The 23,323-nt window shown below is 33.8% G+C and overlaps 2 protein-coding genes across 2 annotated transcripts in view; one reads left to right on the forward strand and one right to left on the reverse strand.

Annotated features, from left to right (window-relative positions):
• Window position 1: 1 nt before the first annotated feature.
• On the reverse strand, window positions 2–8,650 carry LOC117338664 (leucine-rich repeat-containing protein 69-like). Its single transcript, XM_033900035.1, has 9 exons — window positions 8,445–8,650; window positions 7,733–7,859; window positions 7,381–7,453; window positions 5,987–6,182; window positions 5,513–5,584; window positions 5,007–5,108; window positions 4,158–4,198; window positions 1,823–1,961; window positions 2–1,334 (listed from the first exon to the last, which is right to left on the reverse strand). Exons 1-9 carry the CDS (start codon window positions 8,619–8,621, stop codon window positions 1,224–1,226), a joined length of 1,038 nt encoding a protein of 345 aa, XP_033755926.1. The 5' UTR covers window positions 8,622–8,650; the 3' UTR covers window positions 2–1,223.
• A 170-nt stretch (window positions 8,651–8,820) lies between these two features.
• Window positions 8,821–23,323, forward strand: part of LOC117338660 (pre-mRNA-splicing factor ATP-dependent RNA helicase PRP16-like) — a 55,763-nt gene continuing 41,260 nt past the window's right edge. The window contains exons 1-11 of the mRNA XM_033900030.1: window positions 8,821–9,486; window positions 11,020–11,213; window positions 11,938–12,093; window positions 13,349–13,490; window positions 14,058–14,173; window positions 14,829–15,049; window positions 15,864–16,049; window positions 17,051–17,209; window positions 20,165–20,323; window positions 21,561–21,641; window positions 22,773–22,934. Of these exons, the coding sequence (XP_033755921.1) occupies window positions 9,155–9,486; window positions 11,020–11,213; window positions 11,938–12,093; window positions 13,349–13,490; window positions 14,058–14,173; window positions 14,829–15,049; window positions 15,864–16,049; window positions 17,051–17,209; window positions 20,165–20,323; window positions 21,561–21,641; window positions 22,773–22,934 (1,908 nt within the window). The 5' untranslated portion in view covers window positions 8,821–9,154. The remainder of the gene's footprint in view (window positions 9,487–11,019; window positions 11,214–11,937; window positions 12,094–13,348; window positions 13,491–14,057; window positions 14,174–14,828; window positions 15,050–15,863; window positions 16,050–17,050; window positions 17,210–20,164; window positions 20,324–21,560; window positions 21,642–22,772; window positions 22,935–23,323) is intronic.

A 23,323-nucleotide genomic window follows, 5' to 3' on the forward strand; every position in this document is an offset into this window, starting at 1 on the left:
GTTGAAGTTTTGGTTTTATTTAATGGTCAATGACATAACAAAATGAATAAAAAAATTCAATGAAATTTGATGACATTCAAAAATGCTGTATGCTTATGTTTAAAAGATTCAAAGTACAAACTCAAATGCATATTTTAGGCTATATTAGTACTCTGATAAATGTCAGAATACATTATTTGAGTTGAAACAATTATATGTAACTGTTCATATTTACAATTATGTATTTACAGCAATATGAAACAAAACATCCGCCATTTTGGGGGAGATGAAGTGATATATAATACAACATTATTGTATTTATTCAATGCTTGTTTCTGTTCTGCTGTTTTAAAACTTCTTTAACACCTTATAATAACAAATATTTTAGACATCTAGGGCAAACGAAAGTAAATATACAGAACCCTGGTATTCATAATTGACAGATACAGGTTAGGTAGTTAATATCACAGATTGCTTAATCATTTATGAAAATACTTTTACAATAAACAATGCCTCACTGATACACCTGTTATTTCAGTGTTACAATGATACATTGCACATGGTACTTTGGTACCGTAATTATCATATAATAATCCCATGTCTTCATAAGCCCACCCATGTCTATTTCCAGTTAAATAAAATGATAATGATTTATTATCTTACAATCAGCCCACCCCTTACTGTTTTGTTGATTGTATATTGGCACATGAGCTTATTACAGGATAAATATGACATTTTAAATCAAACAGTTTTCTACTACATATTGTACAATTGGTAAATTTTGTAGTATACAATTGTAATTTAGACACAATGAAATAGTAATATTGCTAGTCAGATACGTTGGTGATTATTTTGACAGGTACTGGAAAGATTAATTTTGTAGGTTACAGTTCAATGCTTATGGTCAATAAAAATATTTTGAGGTTGATCTCCTAATTGCATTTAACCCCAAGTAAACAAATATCACCTCGTTAATGCAATCTTGAAGATGTCAACATCTGCAAGATACATCATGGCCATATATCACTTTCAACATATTAAATGACTGCAGAATTTTAATGTATTAGATGACTACAAAATCACCCATCATATCATACATATATGTCAAATATGATGTCTTCGTCCAACCTGGAGGTTAAGAACTGTTCATGTACAAGTTCATCAAAACTGACTTGTACAGCTATCAGCATAAAACAGTGAAACTGTTCACTGCTCAAAAAGATGTATTTTTGGTCTGCAGCTTATCAAGGGAAGGCAACGCCGTAATATTGATGTCCAGCTGAATTAAAACATTTGTAAGAACATAGAAGAGCTCTGACAGGTACAAGTCCAGTGATATTGGTCAGGTGAAGGTCCTAAAATAAGACAAAAAAAAATAGTTAAAATTCTTCTCTTTGCAAAGTTGTGCACGAATATATCAAAATGAGGTATGAGACCAATATTTAATGAGGCCAGCTCATTCAGTATTGAATATACTGGTAGGCATACAGGCTCTTAAAAATCTCCCCTTCTAAAGGAAGCCCTTTTGTTTTCTTTGCATTATACATAGAGTTGGTTGGTGAAAGTTATCTCCCTTGATGGTGCCATTGATATTTTCAAAGTCTACTCAAAACTGGACCTGAGGAGATTTATTGCCTCCTGAAGGTGTCAAACCCTTCGGAGTCTTTGAATTACTCACAGATTTGGCAGAGAAGAATATCACAAAACCTAATTCTTTTTGTATATGTAGTTGGTTGATAAAAAATTATCTCCCTTGGGTTTCCCTTGATAATTCTGAGGTATCCCTAAAAATGAAGCTGTCTAACTAAAATCTCCAACCCTGCTAGATTCTTAAGTTACTCACAGATTTGGCATCCACAAATCGTACACACTCCAGCCAGGTGTTGAGGAAAGACTCGCCACACACGGAACATTTGCTGGCTTGGGCCAACATGTCCTTTATCTGTGGGTAGTGACGGATAGCACGTCGCAGATATGACCACCTGTAATACAGGTATGGAGACAAGTAAGGATTTTTGTATATATTCATTGAAATGGCAGAAAATGCATGTATAAATCTTGATGTATAACTGTAGGAAAACCACCAGTTTTGTATCAGTTGTACAGGATTCACTAGGGATGATGTTGGAAAATACATACGGGTAAGGTACCAGGTAAATAAATTTAAAGGAATGTATTCTATATTCAGACAGTGTATTTCCATGGAAAATTAAAAGACTGGTAAAATTTACAGAAGAATTAAAAGTAAAATATATGAACAACATTTACATGTATTTCATATAATAAAATTTTGTCCAAGTGCATGAAAAGAAAAACATTATTTTACATATGTTTGAGGCCAAATATTTACCTGTCATGAACATGTACATAGTAATAAAAATTCTATACCTTAATTATATTAATTAAAAAAATATAAACATGTACTCATATATCTATATTAAAAAAGCAAGTTATCTTTTCTCATGTCTTGGACAACTTTTAAAAATATCTTTAACTAATTTATCAATATTTGAGTTGAGAAGAACACGGGGATAGACATCAGTTTGAATTCTACAAATAACATGCAAGTATGTTTGCCTCACACTGGCACTACACACAGCTAAAATGTGACATGTACATAAGACATTGTGAAATATATTTTATGTCAGTGATAGAAAAGTAAGGCCATGCATACTAAGTAAATAGATATTTCTATCCTCTACATGTATATCTTCAAGTCCTCATCAAACTGTGTCTTTAGGAGGAAAGCATAGCCCATAACAACCCAGCTCAATTTTTTTTTCTATTTATTTGAGATACTTCTTCACAGCACACAACAAATTAGAAAGTAGTTATACAATAAGTCTGGCACTAATATAGTAAATTTGCAGAGGAAAACCTAAAGAGCCATCATCCAACACTATTTGACACTTCAAGGTAGATTAAATGGGGTTCAGGATGTGTTAATGTTGTTTTTATCCAGCAAAAATAATCCATTAACATCCTAGCTATTTTGATTTGATTTTTGAAGGTCTGAGAGAGAAACTAAAAAAAAATAATTAATAAAAATAATAATAATAATAAGAATCATGATTAAAAAGATCAATGTTTTTTAATGCCCCCTCCATGAAAAAAATGCAAAAAAAAACCAACACAATTTTTTTTTAGATAAGAAAGTAAAGTGTATTGTAAGTACATGTACAAGTAATGTCATCATTCAATATGGATTTATTATAAGATCATATATAGTTATCCAAAAATAAATATAAAACTATAAAACCCTGCTATGATTTTCTATCGATGTAACTTGAACCTATTTAGATATTATCTGTTGTAATAAATTACTTAATGTGTAAACACAAACTCTGAATGAATTCCAAAGAGCATTTGAGGAATTGTATTTCATGGATTGGAATACACAGAATAAAAATGCATTATCATGTAAATTAACCTTACATTCAGGGGAATTAAATTGATCTGTTGAAGATTTTAAACAAATCATTGTAACAATGTGTTTCACTTTGTTGTTTTAAACATGCTATACATGAACACTAACAAGTTTCTAATACTTTGCTAAAATTTAAAATTTCTAAATTTAAATATTTTTTTTATTCTATTTTACTTCCAGTTTTGTTTATACATACAGTGTGGCATATGTAGGTTTAATCTACATGAGATTTTGAAGGAAAACTTTACAATAAGCGATTTAGCTAAAATCCAAGAGTTAACACCATTGAATCCGTAACGATTGTGACTATGTCTATTTATAATTCTGAGGAAATATTGCCATGCTGATACATGTAGTGAGTTGTGGATCTAAATTAATGAAGTATACCTCTTGTCTGGATGCCTATATTTTCCATATAAAATTGCATAACAATTATCAATGATAGACTCGGAGTGAATTACAATGGAATTACAACGATTTACATAATTTACACCATTTTTATGATAAATTTTCAATGTGTTGCTGAATTTTAAGATATAATTTCAAAAATGTACCACCATTGTAAAAATTATTAAAGTCAAGATATATTACAAAAAAAAAAAAATGGAAAAAAAAACAGAAACTGAAACAGAAAATTTTGTCAAGCTGTACCCGGGTAGGTTACTTAAATTGTGAAATTTTGATAATACAGATAACAGGGCTCAAAATTTATCTGCAGCATTGTTTTAATATTGTGAATATTTTTACATACCTGTCTTTTAATTCCTTCATTACATATCTGGCTGTTATTTCCTGTAAAAAGAAAATGTGAATAAATGCACACAATAAAATAAAACAGGCGATGCGGTTGGGGTTGGTGGTGGGCAACTGACCGATGAATGTATCATATGCACTGTGTTGTTAGACTTGAATTTCCTGCTGTAGTTGTACTGTGATGAATATATATATAATTATGTTCATACACAGGAGCTTAGCTCACATTAATTGTCCAGGACCATATGTATTATACATGTAATCTTTTATGGACTGTATGTGGGTTGGAAATTTGTGCCTGAGTATAAATAAAATTTTATCTAATTTTCATGGACATAATCATGCATTCAATTATTTTGTAAATTTTTATAAACTTAAAAATGTCCGTAAGACATAAATGCCCCTGCTGCCACTCGGCACACCCAAAACCTCAGCAGTTCCTGAGATTAGCTAGTTACATTGCATCGCGACGGGACGGGACGGGACATAACGGGACGGGGGAAGGGACAGTTAGGATGCAACGCCATGCAAAGGGACAGGATGGACATAGGTAACACTATATGCCCCCGATTTCATGGCGGGCAACAATTAAAAACATTCTTCAATTACTCATGTAAGAAACCAAAATCATTGCTAATTAATTATTTTGAAAAATTACTGCAAAAATAGAATATCGCAAAATAATGTTTTATTGCTGGTATTTAATTTTCATGAGGAGACTGCAGTCATAAAAAAATTCAAGTCTCGTAAAAGTAACCGGGGTATGTTTATCTATCATTTGACCTAACAAAATGTGCTTTGTGAACCCTGTTGAATCAGAACTTCTGACCGTCCCGTAGATACATACTTTGAGCGAGAGGACTTCCTCTTCCTGTACAGAGTGTACAGGGATGTGTTGTAGTAAGGGGTTCTCTTCACAGTACATTTCCTTTAGGGGCAGATCCCCTAACTAAAAATAAAATTGTAAATAACCTTAAAAACAAAATCTTAAAATAACACTATAACTTTGTGACATTTTTTTTTATTTTGCTGTAATCTACACTATGCATGAACATGTTATATATATGTAGTACAAATATTATTACTTAATTAACATATATATATATATATGTTAAGAATAATCAATAGAAAAAAAATATTATGTATGTTTTTTGAGTTTTTCATTACGTTTGAAGAATGTATTTAAAATTACATTTATCTTTATTTTGGCAAACTGAGTGCAAATTACTTATTTAGAAAAAAGAACAGCAATGTTATAATATTCTGAAACAATAACAATTATGAATCTTGACATGAACATAGCTACATGATTTATGATATACATAATGGTGACCAAGTTAATTCTATGGTTACCTCTGTGGGGAAAATCCTCAGCTCATTGGCTGCAATATCTAATATTCTTAATTTGTAGCATTTTCCAAGGCTCTGGAAAAAAATGTACATAAATTATACTATGTGCCATCTCTGCTTTCTAGTAATTGTGAATACTAGTTTTAATTCATCTATTATTTTTTATCATTCAAACAATTCTAAATAAAACAATATACAGCACCTCAAACAGATTTTTCACATTTCAATGTTTAAAACTGATAATTGATGAAAAGGATAATATACTAAACTAAACTTAATCTTGGTACCTTAAATTCAGTAAAACAGGTAACACATTAATTACAACATGTATTTTGAAATTTAAAGAAACATGCTCTCCATAGCTGCAGATGATAATTATGAACAGGTCAGCAACTTACGGTATATTATACACAAATATTCATTACTAATCAAAAACCTTATGGTATTTATAGAATAAACATTGTACTAGTACTTTACCTCTGGTAGTTCTCTGATTTTATTTTTCTGTAGATAAAGTTTTTCCAAATTCACCAGGAATCCAAACTCCAAAGGAAGACTAGTGAGCTGATTCCCTGCAGCTCTGAACTCTTCAAGACGAAGCAAGGCACATATCTCCACTGGTAACTCTGTAAGTTTGTTATAGTCCACACTCAGATGCTGCAGGCTTGAAAGTCTACAAATAAAATGCATTCAGATTTTACTGCATTTATGGCAGTGATCAGGTGATCATCAATCAAATTATGTCCAAGGATGATTTCAGAAATTCATTGCAAGATTTTTTAAATTTTTTAACCAAAATTTTGCTCCAATTCTTACTAATAATTTCAGAAGGTACTTAAATATACATGTTTTTTTTACAAGAAAGACTCAAAGTCCCTTACCAATTCTTTATGAAGTCCTGAAATTATCCCATAATGTTTCTGACTTTATAAGGGATTGCATAAGGCATTGATACATTGACTACCTGTTGATATGCATGTGAATCATGTACTTGATCAACACTATTCAACCTGAATTTTCATTCTCATATTCATAAAATCAAAGTCAATTTATCTAATACGTGTAATATATTATGTAATTTACATGGCCTGGCTAAATACCAGTAGTTTACTATATTGGGTATTGTGCACTTTCTGTATTACTCCGAAGGTTTGATGTTTTATCAGCCTTTAAAAATCTGATATGGAAAGTTTCTGATATTTTATCTGCCATTTAAAAATCTGTTAGTCAGCTCATATCAGATTTGTAAAAGGCTGATAAAACACAAGAAATGTTAACCTTCAATAGGATTTTTTCGGTATATGCTGGGTAGCAAGTTGTATGGCATTTATATAAATGCACCATTGGAAACAAGCAGTGCACCTACCAGGTATACAATCTCAAGTCCTTAGGCCACACCAAATAAGTTATCTGTGCATGAAATCTTGTGTAAATTAATGATTAATATACAAGTAAAAAAAATTTTTTAAAGGGGGGGGGGGGGGGGGGGGGGGGGGGGGGGGGGGGGGGGGGGGAGGGGGGGGGGAATATTGCTTGCACGACATCAGGACCCCCTCGCCTCTTAAAATTTCTAAATGGAATTTCCAGCAATAAAAAAAATTTCGCTTGCTCGCTCCCTTTTATTTTTCCACTTTCCTGAAGAACAACTGATTAATTTGGCATGGCCTTAACTATGGTACACCAACCCTTAATCATTGACAAATTATACATCATAAAAAAGTCAAGAGGTAAAATCTATCAAATAAGATCTGTGTTTCTCCTTCCTAGAATAATATGTGTTAACCTTTGTAATGACCAATGCTAAATGTATCAGGAGGATGACAAGTATTTACAGTAGTATTTATACAATACGGGTGTATTTGAAATCTTACCTGCATATTTCTGGAGGAAAAGTTTTTAACTGATTTGAATTCAAATTCAAAAATGTGAGATTCCTCATACTTGCTACAAAAGACAAAGAAAAAGATCATATCGAAAGGATATTACGTAAAACAGTAATTTCAGTTGAATAACATAATTAAGAATATAAATTAATCAAAATTGTATATCCTTGAGTTTTTTCAGTTCAAAAGAAAATGATGACTAATTACAACTTTAACACAAATAGAAAATACACTAGTAATCAATGTCCATAGCTAAATTGGTTATTGTTAATGTTGTTGCACAAACTTGATGTCAATCAAAACAATTAACATAGATCTCTCGTGTTTCTAGTGTACTTACACAAAACTTTAGGAGACAAGTTCTGTAATTGGTTGTTGAATAAATGGAGTTTCTCCAGCATGGTAAGATATTCTAGAACTTCAGGTAAATCTTCTAATTCATTATTCCCCAAGTTCAAGATCTGCAGCTGAAAAAAAAAATAAATGTACTATTTATATGAAAATATTAAAGCACAAAGAAATAGTGAAAGAGAATTATTCCTGTATGTAACATATATTGTATCAAAGAACACATACAGGAAATGCATCAAATATGTAATAATATTATCAAATATCAGTAGAGAGTATGTTACAGTAGAACTTTATAATACACAGGCTTTGAAAGAAAAAATCTTAGATAGAATATTTTATTTAACGTTTTTATTAAACAGTTTTATTATGTGATCTGTTACAATCTGTTTGGCTGTTTATTTATTTATTTTTGTCATCTTTAAAATGCACATATGGCATTTTAAGAATCCTTCCCACAGTTGTATTTTCACATATTAAGAGATGTGTCATTTTGAAAAAAAATGTAATCCAAGTCCCAAAAAACGTATGAAAATGAGTTATATACACTATAGGGAATATCTAAATACACGATGACTGTAACAAATTCTGTGAGTATTGAGTCGACACTAAACAAAGGTGAATTGCACTGACTTATAACTTTATGTTGAAACAAAAATATTCGCAAACTCCAGTACGTTAGTTCTTCCAAGGAATCAAATTACCTGAAAGAGGTGACTTAATTCATTTGGCAGATCTTTTAGCTTGTTTCCGCGAAGCTGCAGATGTAAAACACAGTCCAATTTTCCTATAGCTCTTGGTACTTTGTTTAACTTTTTGTTACAGAGGTTCAAAGTCTTTGGTTTTCCTTTCAGTGCTCGAACGAGCAAGGTGTCCGCCATTTTGACGCTTTTGTTGCTACAGACATGCAGAGCTAGCATTTATTATATGTAAATACAGAATTTTATGATAAAATCTACGAAAGTTAATTGAACCAGTTTAATGATTTTTATTCAATATTGTATATTTTACTACCCCTTTGACTCTTTCTGGTATTTTTTCAAGTAAATATAGTTTTTTTTTACGAAACTGTGGCAATGTTGAACTAAAGTAAAAGCCAAGGTGCTTCCGGTTAATGGACGAGGGAAATACGTTTCAAAACAGCACAAATGTAGTCGTCGTTATTTAACAAGTTACGTTGAATTTGGTATCTTCGATTTTATTGTAAAGCTGTTAACATACGCACAAGACTCTTAGAAATCGATAAGAACCGAATTATTCTGTTCGGCTGAGTAGATATTGTGTCGTCCAACATGTGAATCCAGAAATTCGTCTGCTTCAACAACACATCTGAAAAGAAACTATGTAGGCTTTGTTTCATTTTCTATTTTAAATCGACAAGATCCTCAAAATGGAATAACTCGACTTTATAACCATGTCTTCGTTTGTTGAGCCCGATGACGACCCTTCATTACACAGATTGGAGGGGTCAACGGGGAGGGAAAAGGGCGGACTAATTATTAAGAAGAAATCGAATCATGAATTCACCAAACCAAAACAAGTAGCGAGCCCAAGAGTATCTCTGTTAGGTTTGGACAGATTAGCAGCTGCCAAACGTCTAGGAGATTCATCAGATGATGATTCGAGGAAAAAATCTAGAATAATGTCTTACCAAGATTATGATGACAGTGACAGCGATGAAGATCTTGATGAAAACAAGGACGGGTCTAGATCTAGAAAAGATCATCATAAAGGACATAAAGACAGGTACTGTACAGTATGTGTATTGAAGAGGATCTGGAATGATTGACAGGTCTTTGGGATTAATATATTTGAATCCTTTTTGTGCTAATGCATATATACCGAAAGAACAGTTTGGTACAATGTCATGATTATAACATTGATACAGTATTTGACCTAATAAGGGCGCAGGGCGCGGGTAATTGACAGTGGGGGCGCCCTTATTAAGATTAGTTATTATTTGTATGTGTGTTTAGTTTCGGGTGCTCTTTGCACTGACATGTCATTTGTAGGAATAGACAAAATGTGGCGAAAAACTTGTGTGTTCCAGCTACTTAATTACCTGAAGAAAATTGAACACATCAAGTAGCAAAACTTTTCACATGAATTATTACTTTTGAACACCATTTTGACACTCAGTCAAAGATTTATTTCCTTGAAAAAAGATAGGGGCGCCCTTATTAGGTCAAATACGGTATGTATTGTTTGATTAAGCATTTAACTGCTTTCAGTTGGAAGTTATGGGCTGATAAAATAAAATGCTGATGAATGCCAACTGGACAAAATCAATTTTAATGAAGCGTGTTAGCACTTCATGTTGAATTTCCCTTTGTCCAGGTGGCATTCATCAGCCCATAATTATATAACCTTCAATGGTTTATAATTATATATAAAGACTTTATCCAGGAGTTTTCCTCCTAGGATGAATGAACAAATTATTATCGTTGAAAGATGGAACAGCCTTTTCAACAGCCATCTTTCATTATTGCCGACGTGGCAGTTATGACATAACAATGATAATATAATGACATCATGATAAAAGTTTGGAAGTTCATGGACTCGTAGCCTTCAAGCTTTTAGAAAGCTTGGTAAAGTTATATTGTTCATGGGCTGCAATGTAAATATTTTTCAGCCGACACCATTCTGATAACAGTGCCTTTGTAGGTTAGCCATGATCACTGATGTGTACTGCTGACAGCAGAATATAATTAATGCTGTCTTGGTGAGTGCAGTCTAGCATGTATACACCAATCTCCCCAAGAATATGGGTATGAGATGCACTGGCGACAGGGTATGATGTCAGTTGGGTTAAAATTAGTTGTTTCCCTTGCCGATGTAACATTGTTTTCCCCAGTGGGTTTTCCTCCAACAATCCGAACAACATTTGTTCCAATGCATGGCAGCATCTTAATAAAAGCTCTACAGAGCTTTTGTTGATTGTGAAAAACGGGTAATTTCATTTTCAGCCTATCTGCAGTATATATACTTTGTTGTAAATAAAAGAAAAATAATTATTGTCTCTAGAATTACTTGTATACTTTATGTTTAGTTAGTGAAATTGCGGACTTGGCAATTTTTTCACATAGTGCATGTGTTATTAAAGCCTAGTCCATAAAATTATTTTTTAAGCCACTTAGGCAGCTGATCCATTTCTTCTGTTGTAACTCTATATAAGTGGCAGTGATAGCCAATATGCGGTATCCGTTGATGAAGGAGATACATAACATTTTTGTACTTGTTGGAAACTTCATATATAATTGGCTTAATTTGTATTTGTAGAAATTACCGTCAATCTAAAATTGAAACACCATCCCATCCAGGAGGTGTGAGCAGGGAGGCAAGAGATAGACAAAAACAACGACATAGAGACAGAGGAGTTTATGCCTCTAGTTCTTCTAAAGACAAAGACAGAAGGGAACGTAGGGAAGACAGACACAGCAGAGACAAAGATCGTCATAGACATAGAGACAAAGGTACATCTATATATAGAAGCAAGTAATTGTGTGGTCATATATACTTTTGTGTCCATACTACCATATTTTTGAATTCATAATTTGTGATCATGTGAATAAATGCTGCATGCAGGTTTGCTCGTAATTAATGTATATATATATATATACCTGGTAATTGAAACATTTACAATTTGCAACTACAAAGATGTACTTTTCAAAAGATTCATTCATTCATTCATTGTTGCAGCATTTTCTTCACTATCAAATTTCTGAAAATATCACTTAAATATATTATACATGTATCTGTCCTTTGTTGTAGTTATGCAGCACTTTAACAATAAGCAAACACAGAATTTTTTTAAACATTTTAAATGTTTCAATTAATGTACCAGTGCTATGAAGTAAATGACAAGTAAACCATTGACAAACAAAACAGTCTTTTGTGAAACACAAGTTGAGCAGGAAGTAGAAAGTAAAGCAACCCTTATTCAACATCTGTGCAAATGACAGACATTCTTGAATGATTAAATTGTACAATACCAAAATAAACTCTTCAATTATGAAATTTTATATGTATATTATGAATATGGTAGGCTCACTGTTCTAATTGAAACTTAAAAAAGGTGACTGTGTCTGTGTTAGAATTAGAAAAAAAATGCAGTAAAAACTATAGCTTAAGTTATTCATAAAAGTTTTGTTCTTATTTCTCATTTAGATATTGATGAAATATTTTGGTGTCTGATAGATAGGAGACAAAGGAGAGATGACAGAAGTGAGAGAGGGGACAGGAGTCGTCGGAGTGACAGGGATTCAGATAGAAGTCGTCGTAGTTACAGAGAATGGGACGAAACTCCAGACAGATTCAGGGATGCGCCTCCTACTCCTGACTTGGGTGTTAAAGGTAAATTGGCAGTGACGGTTCATTTTATAGTTGTGTTATATCTACTAGATTTGTTTTATCATTTTCCCTTTTCAAATATTTTACTGTGTATTTGCATAAGGCCAAAAATAAATTTACTTGGTTCTCAGGCCCTCCCCTAATCTGCCCTGAGGCGAAAAAAGGACCCTGCATGTTATATATTCTTTCTGGTTGAATAAGCAAATATTCTCTCATTTTCTTCAGGAGAAGAATGTCAAGAATGTGTGGAAAAAGGCATCACCTGCAAACCTTTCTTTTGTAATTTATCCATTGTACATAGCCAAAAAATTAGAGGACATGTTCATTAATGTGGAACAAAGACAATTGCAAGGAACCACATTTTGCAGCAGTATATGAAAATGGATAATCATTTGTTTGAAAAATTGAATAAAAAACATACCCTAGTCTTTTTTCCCCAATAAATAAAAAAAAAAAATCTGTTTTAAGAAAAATTGGCCTGAAAACCAAGTAATTTTTTTATCTAGCCTATTAGTAATACTTATGAAGTTATACGTGACTTAGGATGATTAATAAAAATAAAAAACAAGATGTTTTGAATTCAAAGAAAATTCCAGATCTTAAAATTAATTGTTATCATACCCAGTATTAGATACTTACTATGTCAGGTCTTGAATTCAAAGATAATTCCAGATCTTAAAATTAATTGTTATCATACCCAGTATTAGATACTTACTGTGTCAGAAACATTAAATCAACTTTGGCATACAATAATGTTACATGACCTCACCGCATACCTAATATAGATCCACCACACAGAGGTGGCATTCATCAGGCTGTAAATACCACCCACTGTATGGCAGTTGTAGGTGATAATTACATTATGGGGTCTGTGAGAGTACATTGGTCAGTGGCTGTTTATTTTGATGGATCAAGATGTCACTAACAAAGAGTTATTTTGAGATTGGGGATTGGAATCTAAAACAAACTGCAAAAAGTATAGAAAAATGTATATACTAAATTGAATGTTGTTGATGTGGTATTGTATACAAATGATAATAAAGATTTGCTTCATGCATTTTTCTTATGATATCACATTAGTCTGTAAAATGATGTTTATGTGGCTGTAAATGTCATATCAACAAATTTCAATGATAAGTATTTCACAGATCACATTATTTAAAAAACAATGAAAAACAGCACTGAAATGAATCTTGTGATAGATAGGTATAGGTATTGTTTAATTTTAGATTTGATAATAATGTCGTAAATTTTACAGATACTCCCTCCGAGTATGGTTGGGATGACGATGATGTTACACCCCTAAAGCGATCCTCTTGGGACCTTCCCACACCCAGAGTTAACAGTGGTAATGATGGTGACAGCAGCGTGAGAAGTCATCGCTCATCCTATGATAAAAGGTATAATTCATTAACATGAATCCTGTCTGTGACTCTATTTACAATTTTGATGAATAAAGACTTCTGATTTTAGAATACATTTAGCAGAAAAGCAATAATTGTAAGTATTGCTGTTTTTTCCTTCTCGTTAATTTGAGTACAAATACAGGCCCCGTTCCAGATTATGTACCTGGTATGCTGTTTATTTTTCCCAATGAAGTCATCAGAATTCTCACCTTAAAATCTGGTGGATGTTTTTAAGTGATGATGTAAAATCCAGCAATCTATGACTTCCATTTACCTCCTAATTCTACACTTCTACTGCACATTAAATTCTCAACTTCTACCAGGTGGCAACTTCCCAAAATGGTCAGGAAAGCACTGATCATAATTATGAAGAAGCTTACTACAGATAGATGCTTTAACATAAAATTGTAAGGACCAAGAATATACAGTATACAAGATTAAATTCACTGTGCTTTCCTGTCTCCTATATATACTTACTTCTAGAATAACCCTAAAGAAATTGTATCTATACAAAATTATGGTCTTGTGAACATATTGAAATATATGACATATCTATTACAGAAGTAAGCGAGGTCCTAAAGAAACTCCTCTACCAACCCCGAGTTACAAGTACAATGAATGGATGGAGGGCAAGAAGAAGATACAGTATACTCCAAGGGATGCTGGAAGTAGGCGAGGTATGACCCTAATGCTAACTGTTAAATATAGGAAGAATTTTTTAGTTTTCTTAACAATACTAACAGTACCTGATATGAAGATCAGTATATATTCTGAACCATGGTTGTACAGATGATGAAAAAGGCTGGAATTTGGGGTCACTGCTTGAAAAGTGCTTACTTTTTATAAACATGCTTTTTCAGATTCCTTAAAAATGAGTAATTAATCATAAGAAAATTATCAAAAGACTTTACTAATAATCATCAGCATAATATTAGGTTTTAGATAATTTTGTATTCCTGTGTTTGGTTATTAATTACAAATGCAGTCTTTTGAGCGCTTTACTTACACAATTTTTATCATATTAAAGAAGAAACGTACCTCAATTCCCTACAAGTTTGGACAAAATGCACCTGGTGCAATTTAGAGAAGGGGCTGGACATAAGCTTGGAAAGGCATTTGATATGAAAAAATTTGTACAAACCATGTGTATGCATAGCATGAAAAAGAAAAATCCCCAAAACCATTAAAAAAACAGAAACAAGTCATTTGATAGAATTTTCAAATAAACCTCACCTAACATAACAGACCATTCTCTTATTTATGGTCATAAAATTAATTTCTACAATAAAGAAAAGCTGTAATTGTAATGTCTTTTCACACTGACATTCATAGATAACCGACAGGACCTTGAATTCGAGTCGGAAGAAGCAAGGTTAGATTGGGAACAAGAACAGAAGAGACTTGACCGAGAGTGGTATAGTATGGATGAAGGCTACGATGATAACCACAACCCATTCTCGGACACGTCTGACGAGTACACTCGCAAGAAGGAAGAGGAGATGGAAAAGAAGAAGAAAAAGCGAATGACTGCCAGACAGAGACAGATCAATAAGGTCCGAACCTAGTGTCATTAATAGTAATATTGGCCGTACTAAATTAATTAGGGCTGTTCCAGCAAAATACCTACCCAACAGAAGGACTTCAGGTTTATCAAATGAGAACTACTGAATGAATTGATGTAATTAAAACAGTTAAATGTCTCGTAATAATAAGACACATTTTTTCCATGGATAGAGTTTCTTTATTTCTGCAGTCCTTCCATAGGATATACATTTTTCTGAAATAGAACTTAGGAATGTGAAACTGTTACAAGAAAGTGCAGTTTTTATATAATAATAATTTGACTAGTTTTGATGTAGTTAGACCAATTAATCATTATGTCCGATTACACAATTGTGAGAGAAATTTTTATCTGTGTACAAAAATTGCAATAGAATTAAATGTATAACCTAACTGCTCTTAAAATACTCTATCATTATCTAGATATGGGGAATATAGAAATTCTGTCCTCTTTTAATGACATGTAAATGATATCAATACATACCGTATCAACAACAAAAAAAACAAAAATAAATTAATATTCTCTTTTTGATGTAAAAGCCATGATTTGAGATGTTCTAGACCTAAGTAATAAGTTAAACTTAAAGAAAATTAATTTGAGCAAATGAAACGGTTTTTGATAAATATATATTGCAGTCAACTGCCCTGAACAGGAAGTTTATATGAAATTAACTTGAACATTATAATACAAATTGTATATCAAAGTTTAATTAGAACATGTGGTATTCAACACAGTTTTGATAGTCACTGTAAATAGAGCTTATGTATTTTGTTGTGTTTGCAAAGTATCTGTTTACATTTTACCAGGATATCGAACTCTGGGAAACAAACAGAATGCTCAGAAGTGGAGTTGTTACAAAGACTGACTATGATGAAGATTTTGACGATGAAAACGAGGCGAAAGTGCATCTTCTAGTCCATAATATTGTGCCTCCATTTCTCGATGGACGTATTGTTTTCACCAAACAACCAGAGCCGGTTGTTCCTGTTAAGGTGGGGAACATATAAACAAGTTAGATTGATTATGAAGAAATAGATATTAAGATTTTATGTTTAAATTCTCATTATGTCGTGTAACACATCATATTTGTAAACGAAGTATCAAACCTGTTATGTCAAAGTTAATGATGCTGTAAAAAAAACTTTGCAATGGCCTGAGTATTCCAGGTAACTAAGTTTATTTTATATATAATTTTTTTACTGTCAGAACTGAATTTCATTTAGAATTTTCAGAGTTTGAGATAATAAGTTGTCAGAATTTGAAACGAGTTTTCAGAGTTCAAAACAACAAGTTTTCAGAGTTCAAAACAACAAGTTTTCATAGTTTGCGATAACATGTTGTCGGAGTTCAGATAATGAGTTTTAAGAGTTGGAGATATCAAGTTTCCAGAGTTCGAGATACAAGGTTTGACTGTATTTGCACAGAAAATATTTGATTTCCATCACAAAAGCTCCCTCTGTTAAGCATCAGACTAATAGATCTCAGGTGAAGATGTGAGAGGTAGTTCCATCCTTAATTGGGACGATTTATATTTCTCAGGAAATCAAGATACTGACCATTGTGTACTAACATGGCTGTGTCCTTAGGCAGGAAACTTTAACCCAATTGACCTGGATATCTGGCAAAATATTTCATTTGTAAATGAGTTGAGTCTTCCCTTCTATAAAATCTGAGGATATCTTATGAAAAATAAAAATAAATCTAGTTTTAAATTTTCTGTAAGGGCTGTAAAATATTTACCCAATAGGAGGACCCAGGACTATTAAAATAGTACCTTGATATAGCCCTAAATAAGATACATTTTAATCCTGTGTCCACTGTATATAGAACTTCTTTATTTCTTATCATCCATGCCACTAGGTATACATTTCACTGAAATTTGTACGTTTTAGAGTTAACAGTATGTTTTACTATTATAGCCAGAATAACAAAATTTGTTTATCTGTCTGTCATTCATCAACCGTTCTCTGTATATTGCAAATTCTTTTTTTAGGATCCAACATCAGATTTGGCTCAGGTGGCCAGGAAGGGAAGCTTGGTTGTGAGAAAATTCAGAGAACAAAAGGAGAAGCGGAAAGCTCAGCAGAAACACTGGGAAGTAGCCGGCACCAGGATTGGAGATATTATGGGGATAAAGAAGAAAGAGGAAGAGGTATGGTCAACCTGTCAATGAAATATTTGTGTATTTATTCCGTTACTTTTTAGGTCACCTGAGACGAAGTCTCAGTTGACCTATTGCAATCGCCTTTTGTCCGGCGTCGTGCGTCGTAAACAATTTACATTTTTAACTTCTTCTTAAAAACTGCTGAACTAAATTCAATGAAATTTTACAGGAAGCTTCCATGGCTGAGGGTGAACCAAAATTGTGAATTATATGGTCCCCACCCCCCAGGGGCCTGAGGGGCGGGGCCAAAAAGGGTCAAATTGACTAAAACTTCAAAAATCTTCTTCTCTACTCTCAGATAAGGTGGAATCAAACACTCTTCATAGATGAAAGGGTCTTAAGGTGCTTTACCAAAATTGTGAATTTCATGACCCTGGGGTCTTGCGTTTGCCCCTGGGGAGGGGGTAAACTTTACTATAGTTTATATAGGGAAATCACATTTTTGACTATAATTTGTTTGATTTCTATTGGAATTAATTCTAACTTGGTTAATATTATCAGGTTGTGATGGCAGTTTGTTGGTATGCACATGTTGGCCCTGACTGACCCCCAGGGGCTGATGGGCGGGGCTAAAAAGGGCCAAATTCACTGAAATTTCAAAAATCTTCTTCTCTACTCTCAGATATGGTAGAATCAAATACTCTTCATAGATGGAAGGGTCTTAAGGTGCTTTACTAAAATTGTGAATTTCATGACCCTGGGGTCTCACGTTTGCCCCTGGGGAGGGAGTAAACTTTACTATAGTTTATATAGGGAAATCACATTTTTGACTATTATTTGTTGGATTTGTATTGGAATTCATTCTAACTTGTATGAACTTATCAGCATGGGATGACACTTTGATGGTATGTACATGTTGGCCCTAGTTGACCCCCAGGGGCTGGTGGGCGGGGCCAAAAAGGGTCAAATTGACTAAAATTTCAAAAATCTTCTTCTCTACTCTCAGATATGGTAGAATCAAATACTCTACATAGATGGAAGGATCTTAAGGTGCTTTACCAAAATTGTGAATTTCATGACCCTAGGGTCTCATGTTTGCCCCTGGGGAGGGGGTAAACTTTACTATAGTTTATATAGGGAAATCACATTTTTGACTATTATTTGTTGGATTTGTATTGGAATTCATTCTAACTTGTATGAAATTATCAGCATGGGATGACACTTTGATGGTATGTACATGTTGGCCCTAGTTGACCCCCAGGGGCTGGTGGGCGGGGCCAACAGGGTAAAATTTACAAAAATTTCAAAAATCTTCTTCTCTACTCTTAGATATGGTAGAATCAAATACTCTTCATAGATAGAAGGATCTTAAGGTGCTTTACCAAAATTGTGAATTTCATGACCCTGGGGTCTCACGTTTGCTCCTGGGGAGGGGGTAAACTTTACTATAGTTTATATAGGGAAATCACATTTTTGACTATTATTTGTTGGATTTGTATTGGAATTCATTCTAACTTGTATGAAATTATCAGCATGGGATGACACTTTGATGGTATGTACATGTTGGCCCTAGTTGACCCCCAGGGGCTGGTGGGCGGGGCCAAAAAGGGTCAAATTGACTAAAATTTCAAAAATCTTCTTCTCTACTCTCAGATATGGTAGAATCAAATACTCTACATAGATGGAAGGATCTTCAGGTGCTTTACCAAAGTTGTGAATTTCTTGACCCTAGGGTCTCATGTTTGCCCCTGGCAACATCCCTCCTTTATATAGGGAAATCACATTTTTGACTATTATTTGTTGAATTTTTATTGGAATTCATTCTAACTTCGTTAACATTATCAGCTTGGGATGACAGTTTGATGGTATGTACATGTTGGCCCTGACTGACCCCCAGGGGCTGATGGGCGGGGCAAAAAAAGGGTCAAATTAACAGAAATTTTGAAAATCTTCTTCTTACAGCCCAAATAAGGTAGAATTAAATACTCTTCACAGATCGAAGGGTCTTAAGGTGCTTTACCATAATTGTGAATTTCCTAGCCCTGGGGTCTTGCGTAAGGTGCTTTACCATAATTGTGAATTTCCTAGCCCTGGGGTCTTGCGTTTGCCCCATGGGAGGGGATAAACTTTACTATAGTTATAGGGAAATCACATTTTTGACTATCATTTGTTTTATTTGTTTTGAAATTCATTCTTTCATTCAAATTTACTGAAATATTTCAAAAATCAGGTGACTGTTAAGGCCCATGGGCCTCTTGTTTTTTATATTTATTTCATTTTTACCAGATTTTTAGATAATGCAAATACATTTAGGACAAGACACACACTTTCATTCATGACATTCACACATCCACCCATGCTACATCATCATCATCATCACCATCATCACCACCACCACCATCACTATCACCACCACCACCACCACCATCACCATTACCATCATCACCACCATCACCATCACTATCACCACCACCACCACCACCATCAGCATCATAATCATCAATCATCATCATCATAAGCTTTGTTATAAAATTCAAAAAATTATAACATTAAATTCTTGCTTTATTTCCTACATTTTAAATAAAAAAAATCATAGCATAAGTACGAGCTAGTCTGAAGAATTACTTTCTTATTAAAGTTTGTTTGTCTAATATTATCTCTGACACTACATGTATTTCCACAGATAGTAGTATCACACAACTTTTTAACATACCATCGAAACTCGTGTATTATACACATCAGAGCAATATTCAAACACTAAAAATAGATGTGGAAAAGTCTACTCCAATGCATCAAAAAAATAGTTAAATCTACTGAGTTTTGTTGATTTGAAAAGCTGCTGAGAATGTTTGAATATATGATTATACTATTGTTAAAGCTCAGACAATTTCTTGCCTTATAACCCATGATCCATAAACACATTGTTATTTCCATAAACACATTGTTATTTCCATAAACACATTGTTATTCTGACTATAAAATTAAGTTTTGCTGCGTTTTTAGGAAGACAAGTTGGATGAAAAGGGAGAAATTGATTATAAAGCTGACCACAAGTTTGCAGATCTTTTACAAGACAAAACCGAAGCAGTCAGTGATTTTGCCAAGGCCAAGACACTGTCTGAGCAAAGGAAATACCTACCCATATATGCAGTACGAAATGAGGTAGGAAAACGAGTTTTCAACTTTCATGTATTAAGGAAGAGGGGGGTGGAGACATCATCAGCCCCCACAGAATCTTCTCTGCATATGTTTGACCCATAGAAGTACTGTCTTCAAAACCATTTGTTTATACGACTTTTCCAACCCAATTAAACGAATTTTTTTAACATGATTTAAGAGAAAATAGTTTTGGTTTTTGAAATTTTACCCAATTAAACGAAATACCTGATTAAGCGTTACCCGATTAACTGGAATGTAATGTATTTCATTGAATTTTTATCAACCAATTAAATTGCTTCTTATAAAAAAAAAATCTCCTTTAAATGGATAATACAAAGGGATTTAATTAATTTAACTGAATCATGTCGCTTAACAACAAACCAAAAAGCAAATGAAATGCTGACTGTTTCTGACATGTCCTATTTTTCGAAATAAATTTTCTCAAAATGATAAAGATTACTGGATTTGGTTCATCAATTTAACACTAGTAACTGCCTTAACAGGATCAATTGGAACTATGCAAAGACAAGTCTTGTGGTTATAGTCACAGGCATCTGCTTCTGGATAGTATTTATAGAAAAAAACATTAGCCCCTACTAATACACTATCAACAAGGTGTAACACTTGAAGATCAGACGATTTATCAACTGTGGAACGGAAGTAGGCTATTGATTGGTTGATAATCATAGACTCATAGTTAGTATTGTTTACAGAACTGTCAACCAATCAGATTGGCCCTTTTCATACCACTTTAAAAAAACGGACTACTTCTGTTCCACAGTCGATGCATCTTCAGCTATCACAGCTGCTTTTGGTCCATTTTCTCATCTTTAAATCATTGTCACACCACAAAAGAATAACATGTATTGATATTTAAGGATTATAATCCAAAGTACACTACTGAAGTTTGCGTGCATTTGAAAATTTAGTCAGATTGAACTGAAATTTTAAGTGAATCAAAGCTCACCCCCACTTCTGACTTTTCGAGTGTTGATAGATATGGTAAGAGTAGGGGCTAATATTTGTTTCTGTAAATTCTAACCAGAAGCAGTCGCCTGTGGTATATGGTGGGGAGGAGGGAGGTAATATGTCCATTTCTGACATATAATTACACATTTAGTAGGAGACTGTTAGGAGACAAGTTGTCTTGTTTGATAAACCCTAATTGGAAAGACTAGAAAGTGGTTCAGTTGTATTCGATTATTCATATCTTGTATCTGTATGTTTACTTTTCTTTCAGTTGTTGAATGTGATTCGGGACAACAGTATAATCATCATTGTCGGAGAAACAGGATCTGGAAAGACAACCCAGCTTACTCAGGTATCACATCAGATCTACAAGTCACAAATTATCTAGTCCCTGTATTTTTGTCTGTGGATATAGATTTCTCAATGAATTTTGGATGATTTCATGCTAATGAATTACTCAATAATAGGACCACATTTTAATAATTATCTGAAGACTTAATTGTGGAATCTCTAGAGTAGATTATGAAGATATCTTTTGTAAAAGAAATATCAAAGATGATGAACTCGTAGCTTGGCATTTATAACTCCAGACAGATTTTAGACATTACTTTATCCGGGTTTATTTTGATGGCAGTGATATTTCCATGATTTCCCTACACTGTGAAGTCAACAATTTCCAGTTCATCTTACTTGAGTTATGGCTGCACTTGCATTGAACTTCTGATACAGCCTACTAAAATCAGTGATATTCCTGAATTCATTCACATTCATTGAACTATTGAAAATGGTGGGTCTGGTAAACATTCCGTGTGTAGAATTAATTCCTTTACAAATCATTCACAAAATTGTCTACCGAGATATTCAGCTAGTATGTGTAATTATTGACCTATTTACTCAGTGCTGCCCTGCAGGTAGGGCGTAAGAATTGTACCTGCTGCCCCCGTTGCATGATCGTAATAGGCGAGTAAATTTGGGATCTTATCTTTTCTCTTCTTTCTTAGCAACTTTCTTCTTCCTAATGTCTCCCTTGACAATGCCTCACTTTTGGCCTTTAGTTGAGCGTTCGCCCCTGTGAGGAAGGCTTTGGGTTCTGTCCCCTAGCCAAGACATACCAGAGTCTTTAAAAATGGTAGTTGCTACTCTTGTTTAGCGCTCAGCATATTTGGAGTGGGACGACTTATTCCCCCGTTGTCAGTATAATGTGAACGGGTGGGGTGTCCTGCTGAGTGTCCTGCTGGGTGTCTTCGGCAGTATGCTTCAATGAGGTAGCACTATAAATCGACAAAAGTTCCGGCCTATCACAAGGAGACTTAACACCAACATACCGCAGCCTCCCAAAACACACATACGCACTCACCACACACATGCATGTCGTACGCACGGGAGGCCGTCCTTAAATGACCTTAACTGTTAATAGGACGTTAAACAAAATAAACCAAACCAAACCAAACCATTTACTCAGTGACTTCCTGTTTGTTTCCAGTACCTTCATGAGGATGGCTACACCAACTATGGTTTGGTTGGCTGCACACAGCCGCGTAGAGTAGCTGCTATGTCAGTAGCCAAGCGTGTCTCCGAGGAGATGAAGTCCAAGCTTGGTGATGATGTTGGGTACGCTATACGATTTGAGGACTGCACTACGGAAGTAAGTAATTGTCCTATGACAGTTGTTTTGGAATTTTATGAAGGAAACAGAGAATACCCTAAGTGGGTCAATGACACAATTATGACACATTGGTCTTTGAACTTGAATAATGACCAGCATGGACAGATCAAGAACGAGACTTGTGTTCGGGACACACAGATTGGGGTGTCCAGGCATGCCATCACTATATTTAGGATTTTTTTTACATTCAACATCAGTGAACAATCTTATTAGAATCAAGATGGTCATTCTCATTACTTTAACATCTAACAACATTTCATAATGGGTCACTTCAGTATTTTGGATTACGGTAAACCTCCGATTAATTTGAACACGCGGATAGTTCGAACACACATTTTTTTCTAGAAAAACAGTAATTTTTTAGCTAG

The sequence above is a fragment of the Pecten maximus genome, chromosome 11, assembly GCF_902652985.1.
Source record: "Pecten maximus chromosome 11, xPecMax1.1, whole genome shotgun sequence".
In the NCBI taxonomy this organism is placed as follows: domain Eukaryota; kingdom Metazoa; phylum Mollusca; class Bivalvia; order Pectinida; family Pectinidae; genus Pecten; species Pecten maximus.

What these genes read in the sequence shown, in the direction of transcription:
- LOC117338664 (XM_033900035.1), bottom strand. Translation starts at nt 8,621, where the DNA reads ATGGCGGACACCTTGCTCGTTCGAGCACTGAAAGGAAAACCAAAGACT. An exon ending in AATTAAGTCACCTCTTTCAG is followed by an intron (nt 7,860 to 8,444) that starts GTAATTTGATTC and finishes TTTTTTTTTCAG; the next exon opens with CTGCAGATCTTGAACTTGGG. An exon ending in TTTCCTCCAGAAATATGCAG is followed by an intron (nt 6,183 to 7,380) that starts GTAAGATTTCAA and finishes TTTTATTTGTAG; the next exon opens with ACTTTCAAGCCTGCAGCATC.